Below are 13,631 nucleotides of genomic sequence, written 5' to 3'. Positions count from 1 at the left end.
TCTCCGGCCCGCCTGCCTGCCTGCCTGCTCGGTCAGCTGGCTGGCTGGCTGACGCCGCCCCCGGCCGCCCTGCCCGGCGGATCGCGGAGCCCCCGGCGGCCCTCGCCACCTCTTCCACCGTCCCCGGGCGGCGGCTGGCTGGCATGGTGCGCCATGGCCACTTGGAAACGCGACGGGCGGCTGACGGCGCTGCAACGGTTGGGGTGCGCCGGGTTGGCCGGGGCGGCGAGCCACAGTTTGACGGCCCCTCTGGAAGTGCTCACCGTGTTGGGCCAAGTCGGGGCGCTGCCCGGGCGGAGAACCGGCCTCTGGCGAGCGGGGAGCAACCTGTGTCGAGCCGAAGGGCCCGGCGCGCTTTGGAAAGGCAACCTGACCGCCTGTTTGCGCCTCCTGCCTTACAGCGCCGTGCAGGTCGCCTCCTACCGTCGGTAAGCGAGGATGGAGAGGGAAGGAAAGGGGACCAAGCGGCGATCTGGGCTCTTCTCTGGAACCCGATGGGGTCGTGAAACCGAAGCGGCTTCCCGGTCCGCTGGGTGAACCCCAAACTGGGCTGAGAGTTTAGACCCCTTTGGGAAGCAGAAGGATTCACGGGGCTGTCTTAACGCATGGGCGGGATGGCCACTCTTCCGTGAGCCCCACGAGCATAGGGGCCCCATACTAATCTGTGTATGTTAACCCTTCAATGCACCTTAACAGTAACACTAACAGAGTTGGAAGGGACCTTGGAGGTCATCTAGTCCAACCCCCTGCTCCTCACGCAGGAGACCTGTACTAGGGATTCGAACTGCCGACCTTTCTGATCGACAAGCTCAGTGTCTTAGCCACTGAGCCACCTAGTCAGATACAAATCACCTTGTATCATATAAATACAAGCAACGTGTTTATTACATTTTATTGCATTTTTTAATTTTTTTTTTTTAATTTGATTTATATGCCGCCCTTCTCCGGAGACTCAGGGTGGCTTACAATGTATTAAGCAATAGCCTTCATACTTTTTGTATATTTATACAAAGTCAGCTTATTGCCCCCACAAACTGGGTCCTCAATTTACCTACCTTAGAAAGGATGGAAGGCTGAGTCAACCTTGAGCCTGGCAAGATTCGAACTTACTTTTAATTGCGGACAGCTGGTGTTAAATTACAGTGCTTTTGTCGGCAGAGCTATCCATGCCGATATAGGTTTAATTTTATTGACCATTTACATTTTTATTCCTGTGAGTAGTTGTCGTAGGGGCCCCAGTACACTGCTTTGCCCGTGGCCCATAATGCTGTTAAGACAACCCTGAAGCAAAGACACTTGTAGCAGCTAAGAGAAACGGGGACGAGTGCCCCGGATGGGGATGGGGTTGATGGAGGGGGGGGAGGATCCCTGGAGTTAACGTTATCTTCCAGCCTGAATTTTTACTACCGGTTCTCCGAACTACTCAAAATGTTTAATTCATTGGGGTGTTTTAAATCTGTCTTCAGCCAAATTATTTAATTCGGTTTTATCCTGTTTTTAAATTTTGTACTTATGTGTTTTTATCTTATGGCTGTTCACCGGCCTGAGTCCTTCGGGAGTAGGGCGGTATACAAATCAAATTTAAAAATATATATATATTCCACTACTGATGCTCCAGAACTGGTCAGAACCTGCTGAAACCCACCTCTGATTCTCACCCAAAGATGAGACACGGTGATCTCCATCTTGAACTGCATCAGAGCTGAAGCTTCCTGCTGTACGAAAACTCCACCCCAAAAGAAATATGATTTATTTTTTTCCCCCTCTGTTGATCTCGCCTTAGATGCGTGATGCTCCTGATGGATGATCTGGGTCACATTTCCCAGTGGAATGCCATCGTGGCCGGGAGTCTGGCAGGAATGATGGCGGCCATCGCAACCTACCCAACCGAGGTGGTCAAGACTCGGTTGATCGTACAGAACCGACTGGACCCTCCCTACAAAGGCATTCTTCATGCTTTGTATATGATTTACCACCAGGAAGGAGCCTCTGCACTCTATCGGGGTGTTTCATTGTCAGTATTAGGTATTTAAGATTCCTCTCCTCAAATCGATTGATAATTCTGTTTATTATCTTTCAAACTCGGCACTTTTTAAGAGGTTCTGGACTTCCAGAATTCTTTAAGCTGTGCGGATGCCATAAAAAGAGTTCCTCCACCAGAATGATCTATCCCTAACTTGTCTTGCAAACTTGCAGCTATCATCTCTTCCAAGGACATTCCAGTAACAAATGAAGGAGGATGTTTGTAGCTCAAGGTTGAAGGGTGGAGTGGTCCTTGGGGGTCCCTGAGATTGGTTGTTTGCTTGCAGATATTTCATCATGACCCAAATTAGGTAACATCCTCAGGGCTAAAACCCCTGTCCCTTCTAGACCAATGATGTTACAAGAAGCAGTGGGTGGAAACTCATCAAGGAGAGAAGCAACCTAGAACCAAGGAGAAATTTCCTGAGAATGAGAACAATTAATCAGTGGAACAACTGGCCTCCAGAAGCTGTGAATGCTCCAACACTGGAAGTTTTTAAGAAGAGGTTGGATAACCATTTGTCTGAAGTGGTGTAGGGTTTCCTGCCTAAGCAGGGGGTTGGACTAGAAGACCTCTAAGGTCCTTTCCAACTCTGTTTATTCTGTTCTGTTCCTATTTCATTCTATTCTATTTCTATTCTCTCTTCTCTTCCTATTTCATTCTATTCTATTTCTATTTCATTCTATTCTATTCTATTTCTATTTCATTCTATTCTATTCTATTCTATTCCTATTTCATGCTATTTATTTCATTCTATTCCATTCTATTTCTATTCTTATTTCTTCTATTCCTATTCTTATTCTATTCCTATTCCTATTCCTATTCCTATTCCTATTCCTATTCCTATTCCTATTCCTATTCCTATTCCTATTCCTATTCCCATTCCCATTCCCATTCCCATTCCCATTCCCATTCCCATTCCCATTCCCATTCCCATTCCCTTCCCTTCCCTTCCCTTCCCTTCTATTTCTATTTCTATTTCTATTTCTATTTCTATTTCTATTTCTATTTCTATTTCTATTCTATCCTACGCTGGAAACCGAAAGAGCAGCTGGTGATGGCGTGTGTGCCTACAGAGAGGGCTCTGCCTACAACCTCTGGCACACCTGCCACAGGTTCCCTATCACGGTCCTAGGAGATCAATATTTATACCTACGTCCTGCCTCTGGATATTCCTAACCAAACCTACCTCGTCTATCTTCCCTAACAGGTGCAATCCCGTTTTCCGTTGGTTCCTTCCTTGTTTACACTCACCTGGATGAACTCTGGGGCCAACCCAGCCTCCCTTTCACGCCGATGCAAAACTTCTTCAACGGCTGTCTGGCCACTGCAGTGGCCCAAACTTTCTCTTTCCCCTTTGAAACCGTCAAGAGGAAAATACAGGTGAGTCTTAATCTTTGCACACACCTGCTAAGGTGTGCAGCTTGACAGCTGGCTGGGAATGGCGAGATGTTTGCCTCACTTTGCCTCTGTGGTGAGCTAAACCGATGTGCATCCCTCCCATCTCTACCTGTACATAGAGTTGTCTATGTACAGGTAGCCAGTGGTGGGTTTCACCAGTTGTAACAACCGGTTCGCTTCGTGTGCCCTCCGGAGGCCAGAAATGAGCCTGTTTCCAGACTTCCGGTACTTCTGGTAGGCCCGTTTTTTGCCCTCCCCAGGCTCCAGAGGCTTTCCTGGAGCCTCCAGGAGTGCGAAAATGGCCTTCCCCAGGCTCTAGAGGCCCTCCGGAGACTGGAAATGGGCCTGTTTCCGGTCTTTCAGTAGGCTCGTTTTTTTCCCCTCTCCAGGCTCCGAAGGCTTTCCTAGAACCTGAGGGCGAAAACGGCCTCCCTCAGGCTCCAGATGCCCTCCGGAGGCTGGAAATGGGCCCGTTTCTGGACTTCTGGTACTTCTGGTAGGCCCATTTTTCATCCTCCCCAGGCCCCGGAGGCTTTCCTGGAGCCTCCAGGAGGGCGAAAACAGCCTCCCCCAGACACTGGAGGTCCTCCATAGGCCTGTTTCTGGACTTCCAGTAGGCCCGTTTTTCGCCCTCCCAGAGACCCCTCACAGCGTGCACTTACCTGGCACCTAAAACAGGCTGTGTGGAGACTCCTGGGAGGGGCGGGGCGAGGTGGGCGGGGTGAGTCAGTCCTTGGAACAACCGGTTCGTCGAACCAGATTAAAATTACCATCCGGTTCGCCCTAACTGGTCTGAACTGGCTGAATCCCACCCCTGTAGGTAGCCGTCGACCTTACAAGCATTTGTTCAGTGACCGTTTAAAGCTGCAACGGCACTGGGGTGGGGGGGGAAATGACTTAGGACCATTTTTCACACTAACGACAGCTGACGCATCCTCGTGGTCAGGTGATCCAAATTTGGACGCTTGGCAACGGACTCGTGTTGAGGACGATTGCAACGTCCTGAGGGTCGTCTGTTAAGCGAATCACTTGCAGTTGTTAAATTAGTCACATGGTTACTAAGTGAATCGGGCTCCCCCCCCTTCCCCCCACGGACTTGGCTTGTCAGAAGGTCACAAAAGGGGAATTGCACAACCGCTGCTACCGTCATAAATGCGAGTCAGTTGCCCAGCATCCAAATGTAAATCACGGATGCTGCAACCGTCATAAGTCTGAAAAATGGACACTTTTTTCAGTGTCGTCGTAACTTCCGTCACTTGACTCCCTATATAGGGGTTGAAGGAGAAGAAAGTCTTGCTTCTTTTGAACCACTAGGGGGCACCCTGCTGCTACTTAAATCTATTCCCGACTTAGAACTTCCTTTCTATTGCAGAATTTCCTTAACAGATTTATTATTTATTTTATTTATTTATTATTCGAATTTCTATACCGCCCTTCTCCTTTCGGACTCAGGGCGGTGAACAGCCAAAATAAAAACATTTATACATAAAGTACAATTAAAAATAGATTTAAAATAATTAAATTTGGCCCATAGTTTAAAATTTATCAATTTAAAATCCATATCAAAATTTAAAACCAACCATAAAATCATAAAATCAAGAGAGACCGGCTAACTGAAAGAGATGAGTTTTTAGGGCCCGACGAAAAGTCCGGAGGTCGGAGATCACTCGTATCTCGGGGTAGATTGTTCCAAAGGGTAGGTGCCACCACAGAGAAGGCTCTCCTCCTGGGGGTCGCCAGCCGGCATTGTCTAGCCGACGGCACCCTGAGGAGGCCCTCTCTGTGGGAGCGAACCAGCCGGTGGGAGGCTATTGGTGGCAGAAGGCGGTCCCGTAAGTACCCTGGCCCTAAGCCATGGAGCGCTTTAAAGGTGATCACCAACACCTTGAAGCGCACCCGGAAGTCCACCGGAAGCCAATGCAGCTCGCGCAGGAGAGGAGTCACATGGGAGCGCCCAGTCGCTCCCATAATCCCCCGCGCGGCCACATTCTGCACCAGTTGGAGCCTCCGGGTGTACCCCAAGGAGAGCCCCATGTAGAGAGCGTTACAACAGATGTCTTATCTAGCGACAGAAATTTTGGGCTCCATTGTGGCCATAAGTTGAGGACTTGCATTTCAAACCTTTCAAGGGCAGGTAATTTTCAGTAGGTGCCCATAATGGAACCTGCCCATTACGGTCGTATATCGGGGTGATCAGAAAATCGTGTGGTCACATGAGCGACCTGATTTTATGACCTTCATGTGACGGTCATTAAACAAACCCAGTCACTTCCGGGTTTTCAGCAAAACCGTCATAAAAACGCGGTCACTGGGCTGCAGAGAGAAAGTTGTGTTGCCAAGCACCCAAATTGCGATTGTGTAACTGCAAGGCCCAACCACCACAATTTCAGAATCCGGTTTGTAACTGCCTTTTTTCCCAAGTAGCTTATATCTTCGAACGGTCGCTAAGCAAAGACCGACGGTCGTAAAACGAGGACCACTTGCAATAGTTAGTCCTCGACTTACGACCCCAACGGAGCCCAATATTTCTGCTGCTGAGTGAGACATTTTGTTAAGTGAGTTTCTCCCCCTTTTTAAGACCTTTCTCGCCACAGTTGATAAGCGAATCGCAGCAGTTCGTACGTTCGTGACATGGTTGTTAAGCGAATCGGGCTTTCTCCCCCATTGACTTTGCTAAAGGGGATCACAGTGACCTTGGGACGCAGCCACGGTCATAAGTATGAACCGGCTGCCAAGCATCTGAAGTTTGGATCGCATGATCATCATGCTACAAAGGTTTTAAAGTGTGAAAAATAGGCCACAGGATTCCTTTTTTTTTTTTCCCCGTTATAACTTGGAACGATCGCTAAATGGAACTGTTTGGAAGTCCAGGACTACCTGTGGTTGAAAAGGGCAGGTTGCGTGTCCTGTAAACATGGAATTCGTCTGCTTGGCACCATCCGCTGAAGCTCTGCCCAGCAGCTCGTCTTTCCCTAAACTGAAACATGAACTGCCAAGTTGGCAAATCAGAGTTGATCCTCCATGACCAGAGAGGATCATTTAGGCTTATCACCTCTGGAATCTGTCTTTGCAGATTGATTTATTCGAAGGTCAAGAGTCAGAAAGAGGAAACGGTTTTTATTTTTAAGTCTGCCACGCAGGCATGCTTTTAAATGTTCTTTCTCTGGGTCTTGGTCTCTTGGCGTGCCAGCCTACCAAGGCAGGTTCCGAAAGGGGTAGCATTTACTAGGAGGACTTTTTTTTTTTTTTTAAATTTGATTTATATGCCGCCCTTCTCCGGAGACTCAGGGCGGCTTACAATGTGCTCAGCAATAGCCTTCATCCTTTTGTATATTTATACAAAGTCAGCTTATTGCCCCCACAACTGGGTCCTCAATTTACCTACCTTAGAAAGGATGGAAGGCTGAGTCAACCTTGAGCCTTGGCGAGATTCGAACCCTGCAGTAATTGCAGGCAGCTGGTCTTAATAACCAGCTTAATAACAGGGTGCCTTCAACCCCTGTACTACCAAGGCTCTTTTTTTTTCTATGATTGACACTTGTCAATCATACATGTGTTAAGAATGACAGAGCCCCCGGGGAACGTCCGAACTAATAGAGGAGAATATTTGTAGTTCAGTTGATAGGGGGAGGGGTTATTATGGTACTCTCTTGTTTTCTTTTATGACCCAAACTAGGTAACATCATCAGGGCTGGAAGCAGGGGTGGGCTTCAGCCGGTTCAGACAAACCGGATGCTAATTTTACATCTGGTTCGCCGAACCGGTAGTTGCAAGGAATGGTTGGCTCTGTCCACCCCACCCAGCCTCTCCCAAGAGTCTCCACACGGCCCATTTTGGATGCCAGGTAAGTGCAGCACCCCCCCCCCGTGGGCGCTCTGGGAGGGCGAAAAACAGGCCTCCCGGAAGTTCCAGTGTGGAAACAGGCCCGCTTCCAGACTCCGGAGGCCCTTCGGAGCCTGGAGGAAGCCATTTTCACCCTCCCAGAGGCTCGACGAAAGCCTCCAGAGCCTGGGGAGGGTGAAAAACAGGCTTCCCGGTAGTTGCGGAAGTCTGCAAATGGACCCATTTCCGGCCTCTGGAGCCCAGGGGAGGCCATTTTCACCCTCCCGGAAGCTCGAGGGAAGCCTCTGGAGCCTGAGGAAGGCGAAAAACAGGCCTCCTGGAAGTTGCGGAAATCCGAAAACAGGCCCATTTCTGGTCTCCGGAGCCCAATGGGAGGCCATTTTCGCCCTCCCAGAGGCTTGAGAAAAGCCTCCGGAGCTTGGGGAGGGCAAAAATGTCCCTCCCCACTGTGGTGCAGGAAGCCAAGTAGGCCACGCCCACCCAGCAACTGGGGAGAGAACCGGTTGCTAAATTTTTTGAATCCTACCCCTGGCTGGAAGGGAGTGAGATTTGCGGAGAGGAGGAGGAGGAGGAGGACTACTATGGGGTCCTTGGTGCTCTGAGCTTGCTTGTTTTCTTGCAGACGTTTCATGACCCAACTAGGTAACATCATCAGTGCTGGAAGGTAGTGAGGTTTGCGGAGAGGAGGAGGACGAGGAAGTGGAGGAGGAGGACGAGAAGGACTATGGGGTCCTTGGTGCTCGCTGAACTTGTTTTCTTGCAGACGTTTCATTACCCAAACTCGTGCTAGTGATAGCACTGATGACGTTACCTGGTTGGGTCATGAGACGTCTGCAAGAAAACAAGCAAGCTCAGAGAGCACCAAGGACCCCTAAAGTCTGAACTAACACAGATAGTCCTTAATTTGGAACCACTTGTTTAGTACAAAGACACCGAACAAAGTGACTTATGACCATTTTTCACACGTATGACCCAAAACTTGCAAGGAGTTTTTAAACACGAGGGCTTTTTTTTTTGTTTTTTTTAATACGATTCTTCACATGTGGAGTGGAACGAAGTAGCAATTAATTTTTCCCTGTGCGTTATTTCCTGAGCGTCTGGCTAGACTCTTCAGCTTCAGAAGGTATTGTTGGTTATCTTCAAAGCTTCGCGAAGTGGAAAAACATGGAAAGGAAATGAGGTCAACCCTTCACAGCTTAACTTGCAAGTTTTGGCATTCCACAGGGTGCCTCGAAAACATCAAAACACATCTATTTGGGAACGAGGCCAAAGACAGAGATTCAGAATTATTTCTCTACTACTATACAGATTTAAAAGGGACGTGGTGGCTCAGTGGCTAAGACACTGAGCTTGTCAATCGAAAGGTCGGCAGTTCAGCGGTTCGAATCCCTAGCACCGCGTTAACGGGGTGAGCTCCCGTTCCTTGTCCCAGCTTCTGCCAACCTAGCAGTTCGAAAGCACGTAAAAAAAATGCAAGTAGAAAAATAGGGACCACTTTTGGTGGGAAGGGAACAGCGTTCCGTGCGCCTTTGGCGTTGAGTCATGCCAGCCACATGACCACGGAGACGTCTTCGGACAGCGCTGGCTCTTCGGCTTTGAAACGGAGATGAGCACCGCCCCCTAGAGTCGGGAACAACTACAACATATGTTGCAAGGGGAATCTTTACCTTTACCTTACAGTATTGGTCCAAAAAAAATGCAAATGTAGTCCAAATCTCTAAGATTAACTATGCTACTAAAGAGTCTTCATTTAGCAACTCTCTTGTACAGACATACCCATATACACATTATAACTGTGCATCATGATTAGAAATATATAAGTTGATCGAATGTAATAACTACGGATCAATTTTACTAGTTTTACCTGTATTAGAATATAATGTCACTCAGGTGCCACACTGTTCACACATTGATACGTTTGTAAAAAAAAAAAAATTAAAAAAAAAGGGAATTGCAGAAAACGGATTTCTTTAGATTTGAAACGAATCGATTTCACTGCTTTTAAACGCCTTCTGTGTTCTCTTCCCGAGCAGGCTCAGAGCCCTCGCCTCCCTGGTTCTGGAGGGGTTGACGTCTCTTTTACCGGCGTGATCGATTGTTTTAAACAGACGGTAAAAACCAAAGGAGTCCTGGCACTCTGGAATGGACTAACTGCCAATTTACTCAGGGTAAGTTTTCCCAAGTCTTTCCTGGTCAATTCCAACAGACGTCAAATCTTCTGCAGTTCCTTCTCTCTTCATTCGCAGGTAGTCTTTGACTTACAGCCATTCCTTTAGTGACTGTTTGATTCCTATTTATGACAGTTGACAGTGTCCTAGGACCTAGGGGCTCACGTGAGCACCAGGAGTTGGTTTCACATATTGTTGCCACCGGTTCGCCGTGTGCGCGCACTTTCGCTTCGCTCGCACTCACGCACCTTCTCTTATGCCCCCGGCCTTCCGTGTGCTTGCTGCGCACGCACACACCTTCTGCATATGCACCCAGCCTTCTGTGCACACACTTTGCTTGCGCGCACGCCTTCCACGCATGCTTCCATCCTCGAAAACATGGCTAAATAAGACTGCATTACGTCCACCGCTACCAGTTCGCTCAAACCTGTTCGAACCGGCTGAATACCGTCTCTGGTGAACACCTTTTGCCAACTTTTGACGAGCACTGAAAAAAAAAAGAGAGACTTATGACCGTTTTTCACACTTACGACCGTTGCAACATCCCCATGATCATGCGATCAGAATTCAGATGCTTGACAACCGGCTCACATTTATTTTTTTTATTTTTTATTTATTTATTTTTTAATTTGATTTATATGCCGCCCTTCTCCGGAGACTCAGGGCGGCTTACAATGCGTTAAGCAATAGCCTTCATTCTTTTGTATATTTTATACAATAAGTCAGCTTATTGCCCCCACAAACTGGGTCCTCAATTTACCTACCTTAGAAAGGATGGAAGGCTGAGTCAACCTTGAGCCTTGGAGAGATTCGAACCAGCAGAAATTGCAGGCAGCTGTGTTAATGACAGGGTGCACTAAACCACTGTACTATCAAGGCTCTTATTGACGGTTGCAGCGTCCCAGGATCCCCGGATCCCCTTTTGCGATCTGACAAGCAATGTCAATGGGGGAAGCCAGATTCACTTAACAACCAGGTTACTAATTTAATAACTGCAGTGATTTGCTCAACACTGGGGCTAAAACGTTTGTTAAAATGAGGGGGGGGAATTCACTTAACTCTCTTGCTTAGCCACGGGCTCAATTGTGGTCATAAATCAAGGATACCTGTGCCGTCTTATCTTCCTTTCAGTTGCTGTGTTTTGTTTTTTTAATCGAAATGCAATTATGTTATACAGCTTAACCAAAGAGACTATTTTTGCAACAGTATCAATATATATATATATACTTTTTTAATGTTTAAACAGACACAACCGAAACAAAATATCTTTAAAAAAAATAAAAGCAAGTTTATAAAGTCCCACCAGTTAAAAATGTGTGACTTGTTAAAATTTGGTTCCATCCGGGTAGACGCCTTTGTGTTCATGCCACAAAAAATAGCTCCCCTCCAATTCATGAAATAAAATATTAATGGAGGGATCCAGGGGTGAAATGCTCCCGGTTCGGACCAGATCACCCGATCCGGTAGCGATGGTGGCGGGTGGTTCGGAGAACCGGTAGCAAAAATTCCTGCCCCTACCCCCATGCCCAGCTGAGCCGTGCGATCATCAGAGGCTTTTTTTTTTTACTTTTAAAAGCATTTTTTCTACAACCTCTTTGACTGAAAAAATGCTTTTAAAAGTTTTTTAAAAAGCCTCTGACGATCGTGCGGCTCGGCTGGGATCGTCAGAGGCTTTTAAAAGCATTTTTTTCTGCAACCCCTTAAGGTTGTAGAAAAAATGCTTTTAAAAGTAAAAAAAAAAAAAAGTTGGCCATGGGTATGAATCATCTTGGAGTATCTTCCTTAGTCTGCTAAAGTCTGCTAAAGCAGCAAGACCTGGCAATGTCATATATATATATATATATATATATATATATATATATATATATATATATATAACGGTCTCTTAAGTCAGAAAAAATATTAAGATTCAAGTTTGAAGGTCGTTTTACCTTTTCATGTTTATTTTATCCAGATCGTCCCTTATTTTGGGATCATGTTCAGCACTTTTGAATTTTGTAAACGGGTCTGCCTGTACCGGAATGGTTACATCGATTCCCCTTTACGCAACGCACTTACTCCCGGCATAGACCAGAGTTTACGACCTCAGGAACTGCAAGATTTAAGGCTCCTTGGACGAAGAAACTTCTAAGCTTCTGGATGCATTCTTTGAACGCAGCTTCCCAGCAAAAAAAAAAAAAAAAAAAAAGCACTGAGATTCCCAGCCAGCTATCTTGTCTTCCGCGGAATTGCTGCCAAAGGGGCTCCAAACTCAAGGAAATGGGACATAATTTCCTTATTCACGACGGTCTGAGCAAACGGACAACCTCCAAGTTTATAAAAATCCATCCACTCTCATTGATCGCCAATGATTGAACTGTGATGCTCTCTTAAGCTTGGTTGTTTTCTTGCAGACTAGGTAACTTCATCAGTGCTGGAGGGGAAGCGAGGTTTGCTTTCATATAGATAACGTGACACCAAACCTGACTCCCTTCTAGCGCTGATGATGTAACCTAGTTGGGTCATGAAACGTCTGCAAGAAAACAGCCAAGCTCGGAGAGCACCCAAGGACACCTCATTTCAACCCTGAGCTACAAATATTCTGTTCCAATTATTGATTGGAATACTACCTGCCATTTTTCTTTCCTAACCCGTCAGTTCTGAAAACTCCATTCCTTTTCCAGTACAGCCTAATCTGTTGCGGCATAATAATGAAGCTGAGTTCATTGAGAATCCGTCCTTGGTCACACGATCTCTGGAAAGGAGAACAAGGGGCCAATGAGAAGACAATCTCGTATCCTGAAGACGGAAATCACACAGGGACTTTTTGGGAGTACAGCCGGAGCGGAATTGTATACGTGAGGAGGAGCCTAAGGAGAGATCTTTCTCCCCATCAAAATCCACACACACACACATCGGCCACAGAAACCTAGCTGACGGACACCAGATTAAAAATGTCCTTGACAGGCTGAGTTTCCACAGGTTGGAATTTGAATAAGGTGGTTGAACTTTTAATTTATGCAAAACAGCAACCACTCACCTACCTACCTACCTGTCCGTCCCTGCCTTAGATTCCGAAATGGGAAAGGCCGAAAAGGACTGTATTATATGCTGCTTGGATTCTGCTAGAGCAGCAATGGCTAACCTTTTCCGGACCGAGTGGCCAAAGCACGCGCCCGAACTCCCAAAATGCAATGCACGTGCGGCCCCATGCATGTGCCTCACCACCGCACATGTGCATCCCCCGTGCATTCACGCGTGGCCCCCGCATGAGCCCCGCCCCCCGGGTGGCAGAGTCTCATGTGTCAGACTCAAGGACCAGCTGGTTGGCAGGAAGTGCGTGCGCATGCACGGCAGAGCTGAATTGGGGCGACGGCTTGCGTGCCCACAGAGAGGGCACTGCGTGCCACCTCTGCCACACGTGCCATAGTTTCGCCATCACAGTGCTAGAGTCTTCTAGGGAACTGCACTCTTAAATCTCCTTTTTTTCTTAGATCCCTAAAAAGCTTGCAAAAGCATCAAGCATACAGCAAAATTCCCTCCGTTCAAATCTTGAAATATAATAACGCCAGCATGGTTCTTTCCCTTCCTCGTCATTTTACGGTAGGAATCTGTCAAAAGTCGCGATTCCGTCAAACAAGATTCCCTAAAAAGCTTGCAAAAGAGTAGTGACCAAATGTACAGCAAAATTCCCTCCCTCCCAAATCTTGAAATATAATATGCCAGCATGGTTCTTTCTCTTCCTTGTCATTTTACAGTTAGACGTCTGCCAAAAGTTGTGATTCTGTCAACAGTTGTTCTAAAATTCCTAGCAATAATGGGTTTTAATGTGTTTTCTTGCTGCACACTTGATACCGAACTTATTAAACAGGAGAACAAATGACTCTGGCTTCCAAGTTTTGTCTTGTGCTCGGGTGGTCTGTGCCTGTTAACAAATTGGGCGATTGTCCCGCTGTCTCAATCTAGTGAAGTCCGAATGACAAGAGTTGGAAGGGGCCTCAGAGGTCTTCTAATCCAACTCCCTGCTCAGGCAGGAGACCTTATACCATTTCAGACAAATGGATGTCCAGTTTCTTCTTGAAAGCCTCCAGTGATGAAGCTCCCACAACTTCCGAAGGCAACTTCTGTTCCAATGGGCTGATCGTTCTCACTCTCAGAAAATTTCTCCTTATTTCCAGGTTGAATCTCTCCTTGATCAGTTTCCATCCATTATTTCT

At 47.1% G+C, this 13,631-nt stretch overlaps 1 protein-coding gene across 1 annotated transcript; it reads left to right on the top strand.

The window, feature by feature from the left end:
* The first annotated feature begins 77 nt into the window (after window positions 1-77).
* SLC25A43 (solute carrier family 25 member 43) lies at window positions 78-13,298 on the top strand. Its single transcript, XM_070951704.1, has 5 exons — window positions 78-428; window positions 1,784-2,025; window positions 3,234-3,406; window positions 9,301-9,435; window positions 11,390-13,298. Exons 1-5 carry the CDS (start codon window positions 154-156, stop codon window positions 11,564-11,566), a joined length of 1,002 nt encoding a protein of 333 aa, XP_070807805.1. The 5' UTR covers window positions 78-153; the 3' UTR covers window positions 11,567-13,298.
* Window positions 13,299-13,631: the final 333 nt, after the last annotated feature.

This window comes from Pituophis catenifer, unplaced genomic scaffold (genome assembly GCF_029215685.1).
Source record: "Pituophis catenifer annectens isolate HBS135680 unplaced genomic scaffold, rPitCat1.0.hap2 SCAF_11, whole genome shotgun sequence".
Lineage (NCBI taxonomy): Eukaryota > Metazoa > Chordata > Lepidosauria > Squamata > Colubridae > Pituophis > Pituophis catenifer.
The sequence above is the reverse complement of the archived record's forward strand: the minus strand, read 5'-3'. Positions and strand labels throughout refer to the sequence as shown.